At 40.9% G+C, this 17157-nt stretch overlaps 1 protein-coding gene across 1 annotated transcript in view; it reads right to left on the bottom strand.

Annotated features, from left to right (window-relative positions):
- LOC144596569 (calpain-2 catalytic subunit-like) overlaps positions 1 to 17157 on the bottom strand; it is a 61615-nt gene that overhangs the window by 2252 nt on the left and 42206 nt on the right. Inside the window, exons 10-20 of the mRNA XM_078405029.1 lie at positions 16562 to 16731; positions 11637 to 11648; positions 9667 to 9878; positions 8622 to 8664; positions 7259 to 7318; positions 6154 to 6211; positions 5306 to 5370; positions 4402 to 4470; positions 3977 to 4055; positions 2445 to 2561; positions 1406 to 1464 (exon numbers count right to left, since the gene is read on the bottom strand). Of these exons, the coding sequence (XP_078261155.1) occupies positions 1406 to 1464; positions 2445 to 2561; positions 3977 to 4055; positions 4402 to 4470; positions 5306 to 5370; positions 6154 to 6211; positions 7259 to 7318; positions 8622 to 8664; positions 9667 to 9878; positions 11637 to 11648; positions 16562 to 16731 (944 nt within the window). The remainder of the gene's footprint in view (positions 1 to 1405; positions 1465 to 2444; positions 2562 to 3976; positions 4056 to 4401; positions 4471 to 5305; positions 5371 to 6153; positions 6212 to 7258; positions 7319 to 8621; positions 8665 to 9666; positions 9879 to 11636; positions 11649 to 16561; positions 16732 to 17157) is intronic.

Here is a 17157-nt window from a genome sequence, read left to right as displayed (position 1 = left end):
GAGAATTAGACAATCCAGTGTAAGTGAACTCTTGCAATTCATTTGTCAATAGCTTGCTTGAGCTAACAAAAGTGAAAATATACAATAAACTTTGCAGAGGAGTTCATAATTGTGCACAAACACTGCTTTTGCCTCACCTAAAAATACTAAATCCACATTAAAATGTCAACCTTTATTTTGAAGTAACAATCAACCATTGTGAATATCAAAATGGGAAGGTTTTAGTCAGATTAAAAACAGGCTTTTTATCAACTTTGAGTGTATTAGCCAGACAGTTTTTGAATCTATTGCTACAGATTCTTGAAAAAATAGGTCAGAAAGAGACAGAATTAATGTTTCAGGCCAAACATGCTTCACCAGATATTAACTCTTATTTCTCTTTCTGAAGTGGTACAGCATTGTTTTCATTTCAAATTTAGAGAGTTGATTTTTGGAAAGGAAAAACACAGTTCTAGACTTAATGGGATAATGATAATTTAAGGGGAGCTACATCAAGGGAATTCTTTTTTAAAAAGGAAAAGAACCAAAAAATGCAGGTTGGCAAACTACAGTCGGGTGAAAGCAAATTTTCTATCAGATAGAGACTTTCTGCATTTTGTTGTAGAATTTCTAGCGGTGTTATTCTAATTTCATTTTGCTTTAGGTCAGAAGCAAAATATTCCCCCACGCAGATAAGGGTATAAAATGGATTGGCAACTGAACATAATGTTTTTCAGATAACTTAATGCAACGCATCTTTTGTGTTTTTTCTCTTCCAGACAAATCAGAAAAATTTAGATTAAACCCATGTTGAAAGTGCTGGCAGTGTAACACTCATTGGCATCGAACATTAAGGACAGGAAGCAATGGCTCTAGCTTGCGCTCAATGCCACAGGAAGCCTCTGTGAATGGGGATTTAAGTTCAGAGATTGGCTATGCAGGTGGAATGGGAATTTGGAACATTTCAGCTCTATAATTGCAGCTCTACAGCGTCACAATGTCATAACTTTGTGATGAAGGATACTAAAATATTTTAAAAGGAAACCTTTTCTCCATTACACTCTCCAGTTTTGGGGTTCACAGACCATTGGAGAGTTCAGAATCTTGAGTTAACCAACACTCAAACGCTGGTCTTGTTAGCTTTGATTCTGTTGCAGTATTCTGGTGAAAATATGGGCAGAATCTGAATAGTGGGAGAAACGGATAACTACAGTATTTAAGGTATTGAAAATAAATAGCTCCAGAATTTTCAATGCAAGGAGGCAGCCAACTCTCTCCCATCCACCCATAACTCCCGAAATTACAGTATATGGGCTATTCAAATGATTGATACTGACTGCAAGTCAGAAAACATAGTACATATTTAAAAGTATAGGATAATCATTGAGACATCGTATTCATATAATATGTGGTATCAGATACCTACCTCATATATATTCAACTCTGCCGATCCCTCATCGTCCAGGTTTAGTAGTTTAAATATTCCTGAAAAAGCAGGAACAGAAAACTTTAAACATAGCCATTTATCTCTTTTTGCTTGATAGATTGGAGAACTTAAATATTGTTTTCTCTAAACATCCAAATATTTTAACCTAGTTGGAGTCATATTCTCTCTGACGTATGTAATTAGATGCACTGGTAATGCAGGGTAAAATGTCCTTTGGGAAATTAATCGGAAATGAAAGCTTTCACCCAAATCTGTAGCCAAATTAAAGCTGATAATTTTAATTTAGGAAAATCACTTGTGTGGAATAGTAAAGAAACACCACTTGATTTCAAAGGTCAGTGTCTATTGCACTGAGTCACAATCGGTGCCCCACAATTTGCAATGTGAATAAAATAGTGTGACTTGGCAGCCCATTCCACTTTCCATCAACATGTTTAATATTTTCTTTGGATTTTTCAATTGTTTAGAACTGATCAGAAAATTGCAAGGATCCAAGACGGCCAAATCCCTGTCCTAGGGCGAGATCTGCAGTAGAATCTCTGCTCTAAGAGTATTACCCTTGAAGTTCAGGTTTGGGAGTACATGAAGTGGCACAGCCAAAGAAAAATGCCATATTTGGCCAATTTGGAACATTTTTAGGAGGTTCTTGGGCATTTAAAAAAATTGTACAATGTCTCATTAGGCCTTACTGAGGGGGACAAATGAATATGGTCATGTGTGGTGAAGAGATCACTCCTTGCTTCTTAGCCCACGGTGGTCCCTCTTTCATTGAGGTGTAACATTGCTGCTCTGATTTTCCTTTTGATTGTTCGGGCAAGCAGGCAAAGATTATGCGCTTTTAGAATCTGAATTGTTTACATCAATTCACTGAAATTAATTGGATTAATCTCCAGGAGCAGTTCGACATTTCGCTCTGCTGCACTTTGTCAGTAGCTCATGGTTCAATGAATTTGGGTTTCATTGTATTGATTGGAAAATGGGCTGTTAATGTAAAAGTCATTTCAAAAAAATAACTTACTGAACATGGTTTCCAATCGGATCAAACAGCCAACAAAGTTATCAAAGTCGATGAGAAGGTCAGAGTTTGCATAACGGGCAACAAGGTTTTGAATCAATGAGTTGTTCATAGTGAAACCTGGGGAGGAAAACACAATTATATTGACAACTCATTCAACATGCGGCCTTCTTACATTAAAATTGTTGGGCATATTGTTTTGTCAACATAATCAATATGCACCTGATAATCATAAAAAGAATGAAAGTTAATAGTGCAGAAATTTGCGGCAATGATGCTGTGTTTTGTTATATGTCAAAGGTGCCCTAGTCTCCGGAATAGTGAACTGAAAGATTTTTGTTGCCCAAAGTGCGTGGTATTGTAGATAGTGAGATGGTTGTCAAAAATTGCAGAAGGATCTTGATCGATTGGGCTGAGGAATGGTCAAACAATGGTAGGGGGTCATGTTGCAGATATACAAGACTTTGGTGAGGCCGCATTTGGAGTCTTGTGTTCAATTCTGGGCACCGTGTTATAGGAAAGATTTTGTCTAGCTGGAAAGAGTGCAGAGAAGATTGACAAGGATGTTGCCCTGGACTTGAGGACTTAAGCTTAAGGGAGAGGTTGAGAAGGCTCAGACTCTTCATTGGAACACAGGAGGACAAGGGTAATCTTATAGAGGTGTACAAAATCATGAGAAGAATAGATCGGATAAACACAGTCTCTTGCCCAGAGTTGGGGAATCGAGATCCTGAGGACATAGGTTTAAATTGAAGGAGGAAAGATTTAGCAGGAACCTGAGGGGTAATTTTTTCACACAAAGGGTGTTGGGTGTGTGGAACGAGCAGCCGGAGGAGGTAGCTGAGGCAGCTACTATCGCAACATTTAGACAGGTTTAGAGGAATATGAGCCAGATACAGGCAGATGGGACATGTTGATTGGTGTGGGCAAATTGGGCCGAATGGCATATTTCTACATTCTATGACTCGAAGAAAAGGTAGCAACCAAATTACATTGTTGCAATTGATACTTATACTGCCTTTTGTTAAAAAAAAAATGTCCTGTCACACCTGCCATGTGGCACTTCAGTTTTGGGCTAAATTATTAAACCAAAACATTGAGGATTCACTCTACCCTCCCATTTGCAATAATACTTTTAAAATTTGAGTTGGAAAGGAATGTTGGCTAAGACTAGTTAGCAAAAGCTTAAAGGAGATTTATTGGTTGGATTACATTTGTACATTTTGATAGTCTAGGGAAAAATGAGAGGCATAATCTACATTTTTTGTATGAAAAGTCTAGTCCCAAATAACTTGCAGACATCTTACCTTTATTTAGCATACTAAGTGAAGCATGAACACCAACTTAGGGTAGTTGAGTCAAATGGCAAGTATTTATTTATGCGAGCATATCCTGTACAGAAAATACTGTTTCTAAAACCTTGATAATGGCAGCTAAACAAATACTGAGCATGTTACTTGCTAGATAAATAAATAATGTTGCAAATGAATCTTAAAGGTCTGTTTGCCTGAGCTGTAGGAATATTCTAAAGTTACCTGCTTCTTCCAATGCCATTTGTATTTCATGTGAACTCATGGTACCAGATTCATCAATATCCATCTTCTTGAAGATTGTCTAAATGGAACAAAAAATATATTTAAGCAGATAGTGGCAAAGGGGGGAGTATCGTATCTTCTCCCATACATTTCATTTGCCTTGCATCTTCCCTTCATTTACAATTGAACTTGCCTAACTTAGTTACTTAATTACGAAGAGGTAACTGTAATCAGTCACTTATACTGTAGCGACATGGAGCTAATTAATCAATGACTATCCATTTTAATGCCTATTAAAACTAACCCCAACCTCTATCATTGTGGAGCTTGTTGTTGAAGGGGGAAGTGTCTTCAAACCAACTATCAGGAATAAAAATCAGAGGTCAATCTTGATCAGGAAACCAGTTTGTAAAAATAATACTTACCAGCATCTTCTGCAACTTGTTCCAAAATATCTTAAATTCCACTAATCCAATCTTCCCAGATCCATCCTTCTGTTTTATCATTTTCATTCAGAAAACCACTTTGTTTTTTTTCTATCCCGGCACGCCAACATTTAATACCAACCTTCAGAACCAATGTTAATTCTGGGCGAATGCTAATCTATTTAGACCCTTATCTGGATCAAGACCATATTCTTTATGATTGAAAGATATACCATAGAAACAGGACCTTTGGCCCACCAAGTCCAAGCTGACCACCGATTACCCATTCACACTAGTTCTGTTATCCCACTTTCACATCCACTCCCTATGCACTAGGGCCATTTTACAGCAGCCAATTAACGTACAAACCCAGATGTTTTGGGGGATGTGGGTGGAAACTGGAGCTCCCAGAAGAAACCCATGCAGTCACAGGCAGATTGTGCAAACTCGGCACAGATACAGCATCCAAGGTTAGGATTGAATCTCTGGCGCTGTGAGGCAGCAGCACTGACAATCCAATTTTGGTTCATCTGTTTGGTATTTGGAAATGAGGGAAGCCCGAATATGCTGGTTCATTAGTACGTAGCATAATTCCTCTTGCAATCACTTCATTGTCTACCTGGTTATGTCCGAAATAGGCAGCAAGTAAAGAAAATGAACTTCCCCAGAAAACAAAACAAGCTAACTGGTTCTTCCATTCATCAGTGCATGACTACAATTAGATGCAACACCTGCTGAGCAGGATATTAAAAGTTCAGTTTGAAAACTCCATGTAAAGTTTTCATTGACAAGGTTTTACCCGTGGCAGCAGATGTATCTCATCTAATCAGTCATTAAAATTAGAAGGATTTTTTTGGTGTAAATTAGCACCCTGCAGTTCCTTGTGTGGACATTAAAAGGATACATCCATTAGACTGATTACATTTCGACAGGTCTCCAAACTAAAACCATCAGTTTTAATGTCTTCACCTGAAAGAAAACATTCCAGAAAGAGGCTTAGAGAATATATATTTAAAGTAACAATATTTATACAAAACAGATCCAACCCTTTTTTCCATCCAAGTAACTTGCAAACACGCATCTTTTCAGTAAAATGCCGGATCAAGTCATGGGGTAATATAGCTTTTTGTTAAAGCCACAGGCACCTTGCATTCCCAAACACTAATTTCCTCCAAGGCAATGCCTTCATCCAGTGGACAAAACTGAAATCCTTGCGTGTTTGTATCTTTGATCACCATTATGAAATTGATTTAGTCGTCTGTATCCTGGGTCCTCTTAACGCTTGCTGAATTGCACTCATCCATAAATCTAAAAGGACAAATTTGGGGGGAAAAGAGTCTAGTATTCCCAGGCTGTGGGAAACTAGTTTTTTTTTCCTGTTTGGCTGAAAAGGAAAAATTTACTGGCTTCACTGATGAGAAGAAACCCCAATTTGTCTTTCCAATGTTAAAATGGTTCTGATGTATACAAGGACCGTACAGGAAACCTGGTCTTTTGAGGCCCCACTCCCCAACATGGAACCTCCATGGCAAAGCTGGCTCTTCTACTTCCAATCCATCTGAGATCGGTAAATGTAATACTGACCATGGGTTGAATCGAAACTTACGAGTACAGCAAGGTTTGTTTTTGATGTCACCATGCGAAGTTTGGGTGCAAGGATCCTGGCATGCAATTAACAATTTCAAATTTGAGCACACCAGTATTGTCAGAGGGTGGCAGGTGCCAAAATAATAGATGCATTCCTTTACTTACGGTTAGCTACAATTCTGTTCAGTATTCTTTGCAGCTCAAAGCAAGAAATCTCTGCATCCTGAATTTCAAGAAACAAAGAGAATCCATGTTTAGTTTGTTACGTGTACCGAGATACAGTAAAAAGCTTCATGTTGTGTGCTATCTTGCCAGCGGAAAGACTATACATGATTTCAATCAAGTACAGATGCAGGATAAAGGGAATAACGTTTAGTGCAAGATAAAGTCCAATTTAAAGATAATTCAAGGGTCAGTTTGCTAGAAAATGTGCCGCTATCTCAACATCAAGATCAACCTTTTGCCCCAAGTAGCTGGAATAAAAATCTTCTTAATTTCATACCTGGGGTTTCAACAAAGTATCAGAGTATATTCATACAAATGTTTCCAATTTGAATCTGTAAAATCTTTAGTTCTATCCTACACGTTAGGGACAATTTACAGAAGCCAATTAACCTACAAACCTGCACATCTTTGAGACGTGGGATGAAACTGGAGCACATGGATAAAACCCAGGCAGTCATGGAGAATGTGTGAACATGGTATACACAGCAGCCTTAGATTGAATCTGGATCTCTGCCGCTGCATCACACTGCCACCCTAAACCACTTTACTAACTGAATGTATTTTACTATTTTTCATATCTCTCGGTTGGTCTTGTTTAAGCTATTGAAAAGAGTTCATTTTTTGTTAAATCATGATAATTTAAAAGTTTGATTATAATCCTCGTTTGTCATTACATCCCATCTTGATCTTTACTTTAGACTTTTACACTTTAGAGCTACAGCACGAAAACAAGCACTTCTTCCTAAAGAGCGCACCGAACAGAGATCAACCCATACACTAGCACTATTCTACACACCTCGGATAATTTATAATTTTACCAAAGCCAATTTACCTGCAAACCTGTTCGTCTTTTAGATCAACAATAATAAGTTGCATCACCTGCAACTGTTCGGTATCTTTACCATATTTGTAATAAAGGACGCCTGACTAAAACACAAAAAACCTTTCTGTTTTTGCAAACACATTTGTCTCGCCTAATTCAGATCATATTTTCATGCAAGATTAGTCACAAAAGTCAACTTTAGTAGTAATGCAAATTTCTTACCTCCCCTGCTATATACTCAAACAAATTCTCAAAGCTGGCACTAATGTCATCCTCGTCGACCTTTAGGAATTTTCAGAAAATAAAATAATTAAATGCACTTATAAACCCAACTATCGAGAGAGATTAACAGATATGCACCACAGTATTGCATGTCAGGGAATATATTTTACAATCTAATAGCTCTCAACATTAAAATAGCATTATTTACAGTGTTTCATGCACAAAATGCTTTTCCTCTGCAGCGATATGTCTACTACCCTGGAACCATCTGCAATGTAACCTTAGAAGGGGGTGAAAGCAGAGAAACATTGGTTACATTTATTGGTGCCTTTTGGCTAGACTTCAAGGAACGGGAGGGTGGAAATAATAACCTGCCATTGGTACATCTTCCTGCCGAGAGGATATTATGTGGCAAATACCTGCGTTACAAGAGGTCACACTGCACCATAGAAGGCATCACATGGATAGCCCATGTTGTCCAAACAAGCTCTGCCCACAAAATATTTCAGATGGCCACACCTCACTTAGCCAGAATTATCAAGAACATCGAAATGTTTGAGCACCTCAGAAATATATTTAACTAAATTGAACTTATTTTAACATACAAAACAATTAAAACATCATCCTCGGACATTTCCATCACCTCCAACATGATCCTCACCACCAGTCACATCTTCCCATCCCCACCCCTTTCTACACTCCGCAGAGATCGCTCCCTCTGCAACTCCTCGGTTCACTTATCCCTTCCCACTCAAACCACCCCCTCCACAAGTACTTTTCCCTGCAACTGCAGGAGATGTAATACCTGTCTCTATGCCTCCTCCATCAAGGGACCCCAGCAGCCCTTCCAGGCGAGACAGAGGTTCACGTGCACCTCCTCTAACCTCATCCACTGCATCTGATGTTCTCAATGTGGACTCCTGTACATCGGCGAGATCAAGCGTTGACTCGGCGACTGTTTAGCCGAACACTTGCCATTGGTCTGCAAAGGTCTACTGGATCTCCTGGTTGGTAACCATTTTAACTCCCCTTCCCATTCCCACGCTGACCTTACTGTCCTGGGCCTTCTCCATTACCAGAGCGAGGCCACACACAAACTGGAAGAACAGCACCTCATTTTGCTTGGGTAGCATACAACCTAACAGTACGAACATCGAAATCTCCAAATTTAGAACTGCAAACTGCGCCAACATTTAAACACCATTTAAAGAGATTAAATCTCCTTAAGGACTAGATGGCTGGAGGGAGAGACAGACACAAAGTCCTCATGATCATTCCAGTGCTTTCTGCTGAAAGATGGGATCTGGGGATTATGACAACGACAAGCCTTGCAAAGTGAGCAGATGGAAAATTATTCACATACCTCCTCATCTTCCAGTTTTGCATCAACTACAACATCTATCGTTCTGTAATGGAAAAACAATGTGCGATGCACATTCAGGCAAACAGATACGTTCCATGAAACATATTTCAACTACATGTCCGGAAGTGCATCAGTAATACATAATACAACATTCAATTAATTTTTGCATTTATTTACTTTTTTACCCTCTCCAACTTTGACGTTTTGCAATCACAAATGCTGGGATCTACCTCCATAACCACTAACAATTCTCCAGTATCTTGCTCAAAAACACTTATTTCTCAGAAACTGCCTGTATAGCAATTCAGGCATGTCCAGTCTTGATCGGATATGAGATATTAATCGGAAAAGAAGCCTATTCCAATCTTTGATTACCTTATGGCTTCAGAGTTCAACTATAAAGCCTATCCTGTCGAGTGATTAATTCAGCAAAGAATAGGAATATTCCTCACCTTAAAGTTCCTATGTTATCAATTGCAACTGCATTGGAATAGCAATGGGTGGAAATTTGACCAAATGGATTTCTTCTATGAAATTCAATTCTATCCGTGGCATTTAAAAAAAAGACCTGTTTGCATTCTTGAATATTTTTAATTGTGCCAATTACTAAAACATAGGTTTAAGGTGAGAGGGGAAAGATTTAATAGGAACCTGAGGGGCAACCTTTCCACTCAGAGGGTGGTGGGTATATGGAACGAGCTACCAAAGGAGGTAGTTGAAGCAGGTATGAGAAACAACATTTAAAAGACACTTGGACGGGTACATGGGTAGGAAAGATATAGGAAAGAGAGATACGGGCCATCTTGGTCGGCATGGGTAAGTTGGGCTGAAGAGCCTGTTTTTGTATTTTATGACTGTGACATTACCATCCACGAGTCCAAACTGGATTAAAAAGTTGTTGTGTGATAAATAGGCTACCATGATGAAAAACAAAATCATAGCATCACTTCCCAAACTTCTTTTAAATAAAAATGACTATCATTGATTATTACCCATTACAACATCTGCTAATTTCCAATTCCTTTCTTGTACTTTTATTACTTACTCTACATGAGCTGGCTTCTCTGTAAATATGCGGATTGCAAAATCCCCATTTTTATTTGGCTCAAAAGTGGATGGTACAATAAAATATTGTCCAGCTGGAAGTGTAAGCCTGCTCATGACCTCGCGCAGATTGACGAAGGTTTCTGATTTTGCTTTGGATGCATGTCTTGAGAAAAAGTCTCTCTTCAATTGAATATTCCTGCTGTCTTGGTACTAATTCATAGAAACAAAAAGGTTTATTAGATTTAGTTTAGAGATACAGCATGGAAACAAAACCCTTCAGCCCACCAAGTACACGCCGACCACTGATCACCCATTCACATTAGTTCTACGTCACCCTTCTTTCTCATCGCCTCTCCTCGCACAAGGGCAAATTTTACAGTGGCCAATTAACCTAAAAACCGATACATCTTTGGGATGTGAGGGGAAACTCATGCGGTCACGGGAAGAGTGTGCAAACTCCACACAGACAACACCAGAGGTCCGGATCAAACCAGTTCTGTGGTGTGAAGTCGCAGCTCTACCAGCTGCTCCATTGTGCTGCCCAATCTTATATTTTCAAAATGCTATTTCAACACATCATATAAAGCATTAAACATCCAAGATATAGGCAAGTAATCAATTAATACATTCACAATGATACCACTGACATTCATTTAGTTTAGAGATACAGCGTGGAAACAGGCCCTTCGGCCCACAGAGTCCACACCGACCAATGTCACCCATACGCCAGTTCTATCCTACACACCAGGGACAATTTACAGAAACTATTTAAACTATGAACCTGCGCTTCTTTAGGAGTGTGGGAGGAAACTGGAGTACCTGAAGAAAACCCATGCGATCACAGGGAAAATGTATAAACTAAGTACAGACAGCACCCATATTTGAGATGGAATCTGGGTCTCTGACTGTAAGGCTCGACGGCCTTGGAGGAGGAGGCGGTGGAAGACGAGGAGTGGAGTGTCGAGCCCGAAGAGGAGGAGGAGGAGCCGGGGAGAGGCCAATCGGCAGCGGAGGCCGAGCAGCAGCGAGAGCTGGGCCGGTCGCTGGGAGCCGAGGCTGAGGACCAGGCCATGGCTCTGCTAAGCGGCCCCAGCGTCGAGGTGTTGAGCGCCGGCCAAGTGGAAGCAGACCTCAGCTGACGGAGAGGGCGAGCGGGGAGAAGGGCTGGAGGGCCAGCAGGAGTGACGAGGGTCCGAAGAACCGCAGGAAGCAAGGCGCGGAGCGGGGCGCCAAGCCTGGAGGAGCGAGGAGCACAGGAACGGGGAGAGGTATCGGGACACTCGGAGCGCCGGGAGGGAGCCAGAGACGCGCTGATGGGAGAAGACCAACCAGGCCCTCTGCACTGAAAGCCTTAGTGAGTGCTTGCCTGCAGTACACGCTGTGCCCTCCAGTAGGCGTTGCGTTGCGTGGCAACAGTACGGGTCAGGGGCCGTGACCTCACCTGCCATGCAATCCCCCTATACAATTCCATTGGCATAATTCTGTCCAACGCAAACTTCTAGACAGTAATTTCTGGATATTTAACCCGAAATTTGGAACTAAAGCATAGAGGTAGATGGTGCTTTGTCACAATAACATAGAAAACCAACTCCCTAGTTTCCTAAGTGCTCTTCAAAGGATACGTTGCAAGTTCATGGCCATAATACCCCATGTTAAAATTCATCATTACATCCACACAGCACTTACAGAAATAGATACTTATCATCAGGTCCATCCTGGTACTTCATTTTGTGGCTGATGGCACAAGTATTACTGGTTGGAACTAGTTACCTGATTCGCAATCCCGTGGTTGAGGTGTAATAAGAAGGATAATAATAATCGAAAAACCTTGCTCTTCCTTTAGTTTCCCTCCTTGAACTAATGAAGATTAATTGTGTAATTTTCAATGGGTTATTGTAAACTGGCTTAATACTGCTGGCATGTAAAAATCGGATTAAATGTATATTCTTGGATCATAATCCAACATACCTCTTCAGGGACCTACAAAATAAAAATTAAACAACATCAGCATAAAGGCTTTCACAAGACTGCTAAAAAACAGCATGAACAGTGCAATCCAATCACAACTAAAGTCTTGTTTTCAAGTACAGCATTAAAATCCATATAGACTTCTTTATAATACTAGGACAGAGTCTGAGTGTCAAAATGTTAGTTACATTGGCTTAAAAATAAAATCACTAAAACACTAAATGGTGTGGACATACTTATATTCAAAACAAATGGAGATGGAAGGGGCAATTTCAACTGCTGCTGGACATTGTACATACAGGGCCCTCCATGATTTTAGGGACAAAGACCCATCGTTGATTTATTTGCCTCTGTATTCCACAATTTGAGATTTGTAATAGAAAAAAATCACATGTGCTTAAAGTGCACATTATCAGATTTTAATAAAGACCATTTTTATACATTTTGGTTTCACCAAGTAGAAATTACAGCAGTGTTTATACATAGTCCCTCCATTTCAGGGCACCATAATGTTTGGGACACAGCAATGTCATGTAAATGAAAGTAGTCATGTTTAGTATTTTGTTGCATATCCTTTGCATGCAATGACTGCTTGAAGTCTGCAATTCATGGACATCACCAGTTGCTGGGTGTCTTCTCTGGTGATGCTCTGCCAGGCCTGTATTGCTTGTTTTGGGGGCTAGTCCCCTTCAGTTTTCGCTTCACCATATAAAAGGCATGTTCAATTGGGTTCAGATTGGGTGCTTGACTTGGTCACTCAAGAATCGATCATTTCTTAGCTTTGTAAAATTCCTTTGTTGCTTGAGCAGTATGTTTGGGATCATTGTCTTGCTGCAGAATGAACTGCCAGTCAATGAGTTTTGAGGCATTTGTTTGAACTTGAGCAGATAGGATGTGTCTACATTTCAGAATTTATTATGCTACTACCATCAGCAGTTGTATCATCAATGACGATAAGTGAGCCAGTACCATCAGCAGCCATACATGCCCAGGCCCTAACACTCCCCCCACAGTGTTTCACAGATGAGGTGGTATGCTTTGGATCTTGGGCATTTCCTTCTCTCCTGCACACTTTGCTCTTGCCATCACTCTGATATAAGTTAATCTTCATCTCATCTGTTCAGTTTTTCCAGAACTGTGTTTGCTCTTTTGAATACTTGCAAACTGTAACCTGGCCATCCTAGTTTGTGGCTAACCAGTGGTTTGCAACTTGCAGTGTAGCCTCTCTCTATATTTCTGTTCATGAAGTCTTCTGCAGACAGTAGTCATTGACAAATCCACACCTGACTCCTGAAGAGTGTCGGACAGATATTTGGGATTTTTTTTAAATTATAGAGAGAATTCTTCTGTCATCAGCTGTGGAGGTCTTCCTTGGCCTGTCAGTCCCTTTGCGATTAATAAGCTCACCAGTGCTCTCTTTCTTCTTAATGATGTTTCAAACAGTTGATTTTGGTAAGCCGAAGGTTTGGCTGATGTCTCGATCAGTTTTATTCTTGTTTCTCAGTCCCATAATGGCTTCTTTGACTTTCATTGGCACAACTTTGGTCCTCATGTTGATAAACAGCAATAAGAGTATCCAAAGGTGATGGAAAGACTGGAGGAAAGACTAGGTGCTGAGAGCTCTTATACCTGCATTAAGGGGCAATTAAACACACCTGAACAATTACAAACACCTGTAAAGCCAAGTGTCCCAAACATTATGGTGTCCTGAAATGGGGACTATGTATAAACACTGCTGTAATTTCTACATGGTGAAATCAAAATGTATCAAAAATGGCCTTTAATAAAATCTGACAACGTGCACTTTAACCACATGTGATTTTTTTCAATTACAAATCACAAATTGTGTAGTACAGAGGCAAATAAATAAATGATGGGTCTTGTCCCAAACATTATGGAGGACGCTGTAAGACCCTTAACCTCCATGTACAAAATTGTCTCCGAAGTACATTTTTCTAAGTCACTTCTGGAAGTTCCCGCTACAACGAGGTTCTGTTCCTGAGAAGTGCTCATGGGTCTGGAATGAACAGAAAGTGCATGGAAGAGGCTCATAGAAATAGCTGCGAGAAGAAAGCACGTAAGGGGAGGAAGAGTACCAAACAGCCAGCCTCAGGGTCACTGACTCAGAGAGTGAGTGGGTGAGTCTGCTCAGAGCTCGCATCTCTGCGTGGTTCAACCTCGGGGATGGACAGGTGGTGGGGGGGAGGATGGTTGGCACCTGGACATGCCAGCAAGTCTATCCCCCTCCATCCCACTGGTCTCCCAAGCACCATGTGTGCAGGTGCTGGTGACCAAGAGTGGACCTGTTCGCCACTTGGACAGAATAGCCAGAGTTGAGCAGATTTTTTTTTAGTGTCACAACTTTCCGTAATGGATTATAATCTCAATACTTTTGTACAAGCAATACCACACCATCTCATTACCTGCCACAGATAGCTAATTGAAGAAACAAGGGACGACAGATGATGGTTTACAAAAAAAGACAAAGTGCTGGAGTAACTGAGCAGGTCAGGCAGCAACTCTGGAGAACATGGAGAGGTGACGCTTCAGATCAGGACCCTTCTTCAGATTGAGAACAATGCCTTGTCAGCAACCATTTATTAGTACTTCTGTCTTCAGTAAGAGGTTAGTAGAATTAAACCAATCTAAAGGGTTAATTACTAATAAAGTAACACTTATTTATAAGAGCACTTGACAAACGACAGCATAGAAGGCTGTGAATCAAATGTTGGGAAGTTTGGAAATGGGGTTAATATTTATAGGTACTTAAAAGGCCAGGGCAGACCTAGTTGGTGGAAGGGCCTGTTTCTCTGCCGTGTGACTGAATCCACTCGGCATGGATAGGTACGAGCGACTGGGATGTTGTAGCCAAGACTGAAACCTGGTTATGGGAGGGGCTCAATGTTTCGGGGTACAGGAGCTTCAGGAGAGACGGGGTGATGGAAAAAGAGGAGGGGGGGTTGCATTGTTGGTTAAGGAGGATGTCACGGCAGTGATCAGAAGTGACATTACAGACGATTCATCTAGTGTGGCTATAAGGGTGGAGCTGAGGAACAAGAAAAGGATGGTCACCTTGATGGGGATGTACTATCGACCCCAACTAGTCAACAGGAATTAGAAGAACAAATATGCCAGGAGATTGCAGACAGCTGTCGGTCAAATAAGGTTGTTATAGCAGGGGATTTTAACTTTCCCAATATAAACTGGGAAAATGATAGTGTGAATGGGGTGCTATTCCTCAAAAGTGTGCAGGAGAGTTTTCTTAAGCAGTATGTAGAGGCCCCAACACGTGAAAGGGCAATGCTGGATCTAGCATTGGGAAATTGGGAAGGGCAAGTTAATCAAGTATTTGTGGAGGAGCCTTTTGGGACCGGTGACCACAGTTTGATCAGGTTTAAGATAGTTATGGATAGGGACAGAGAGGGTCCACGTGTTAAAATGCTCAACTGGGGTAAGGCCAACTTTGAGGGTATGAGAGCAGGTCTCGCTCAAGTTGACTGGGGCAGGTTAATTGAGGGAAAAGGAACCGGCCAAGTGAGATGTTTTTAAAAGTGTGCTGATGAAAGCTCAGGATATGTACGTCCCGATTAGAGTGAAGGGCAAAGCAAGGAAGCTTGGCTGACGAGGGAAATTGAGGCATTGGTCAAAAACAAGAAGGATGCATGGGACAAGTATAGGCAGTGTGAGATGTTGTATTTTGGGACGTTGAACAAGGGCAGGACCTATACAGTAAATGGTAGGCCTCTGGGTAGTGTTGTAGAGCAGAGGGATCTAGGAGTATAGGTACATGGTTCCTTGAAGGTTGAGTCGCAGGTAGATAAGGTGGTCAAAAAGGCTTTTGGCACTTTGGCCTTCATCAGCCAGAGCATTAAGTATAGAAGTTGGGAGGTCATGTTGCAGTTGTATAAGACGTTGGTGAGTCCGCATTTAGAATATTGTGTTCAGTTCTGGGCACCATGTTATAGAAAAGATATTGTCAAGCTTGAAAGGGTTCAGAAAAGATTTACGAGGATGTTGCCAGGACTAGAGGGTGTGAGCTATAGGGAGGTTGAGTAGGCTGGGTCTACTTCCATGGAGTGCAGGAGGATTAGGGGTGATCTCATAGAGGTGTGCAAAATCATGAGGAATAGATCGGGTAGATGCACAGTCTCTTGCCCAGAGACGAGGAATCAAGGACCAGAGGACATAGGTTCAAGATGAAGGGGAAAAGATTTAATAGGAGCCCGAGGGGTAACTTTTTCACACAAAGGATGGTGAGTGTATGGAACAAGCTGCCAGAGGTAGTTGAGGCTAGGACTATCCCATTGTTTAAGAAGCGGTTAGACAGGTACATGGATAGGACAAGTTTGGAGGGATATGGACCAAGTGCAGGCAAGTGGGACTAGTGTCGCTGGGACATTGTTGGCTAGTGTGGGCAAGTTGGGTCAAAGGGCCTGTTTCCACACGGTATCACTCTCGAGTACCAAATACAGCTGACCAGCTGTATTGAATTATGCCAAGGTTACGTTTTTTATGTCCAGTGACTTAAGCAGATCCTGTATTGTTCATGCCTCATCGCTGAACCAGCAGAGCCAACAACATTAGACAGAGAACTCTGCTCTTCAAACAGTGAAGGCAGGTTGATGCTATTTCATCTCGTACAGACCAGAGAAGTGATGATAATAATTCAACATCCCAATTTAGACCCAAAGACTTTGAATGAAAAACTTCACCACACATGAAATACAAACACATAAATCACATGCAGGTGTAAGCCACTGGACCTTGAGCCTACTGTCATTGAATAGGATCATGGCACCAACGACACCAACACTTTGTGTGATCATTTTGTTTCTGCTGCGTAAACTCGAAAAGGGGTTTTATTTTATTAATTTCACATTTTTGTTTGTACAGCATGAAAAGATAAGGAAAATGTTAAAACTTGCCTCATAGATAGCAAAGCCAATAGTATGCATATCCTCGCCCATTTTCCTTTGCCTTCTACGATTCTTCTGAATAACTCCGACCAGAAAACTGCAATTCTCATCATCGTCATCAGGATCTTCATCTGCCTCCATCAAATATATCTTATATTGAGGATTTTGCCAAAATGATTCTATGGATGGATAGCCATGGGTATTAATGAGTTGAGCTATTTAACAACAGATTAATGTCCACATCATTCTGGACAAATCAATGCAAACTAGTTTCATTATCCCACTGTGGTTTGAAAACTATGAGTAATGTGGTATATGGAAGCATGATGGCTCTATTACTAGAAAAACATAGAAACATAGACATAGAAACATAGAAAATAGGTGCAGGAGTAGGCCATTCGGCCCTTCGAGCCTGCACCGCCATTCAATATGATCATGGCTGATCATCCAACTCAGTATCCCGTACCTGCCTTCTCTCCAAACCCCCTGATCCCTTTAGCCACAAGGGCCACATCTAACTCCCTCTTAAATATAGCCAATGAACTGGCCTCAACTACCTTCTGTGGCAGAGAATTCCACAGATTCACCACTCTCTGTGTGAAAAA

Source organism: Rhinoraja longicauda, chromosome 9 (assembly GCF_053455715.1).
Source record: "Rhinoraja longicauda isolate Sanriku21f chromosome 9, sRhiLon1.1, whole genome shotgun sequence".
NCBI lineage: Eukaryota > Metazoa > Chordata > Chondrichthyes > Rajiformes > Arhynchobatidae > Rhinoraja > Rhinoraja longicauda.
The sequence above is the reverse complement of the archived record's forward strand: the minus strand, read 5'-3'. Positions and strand labels throughout refer to the sequence as shown.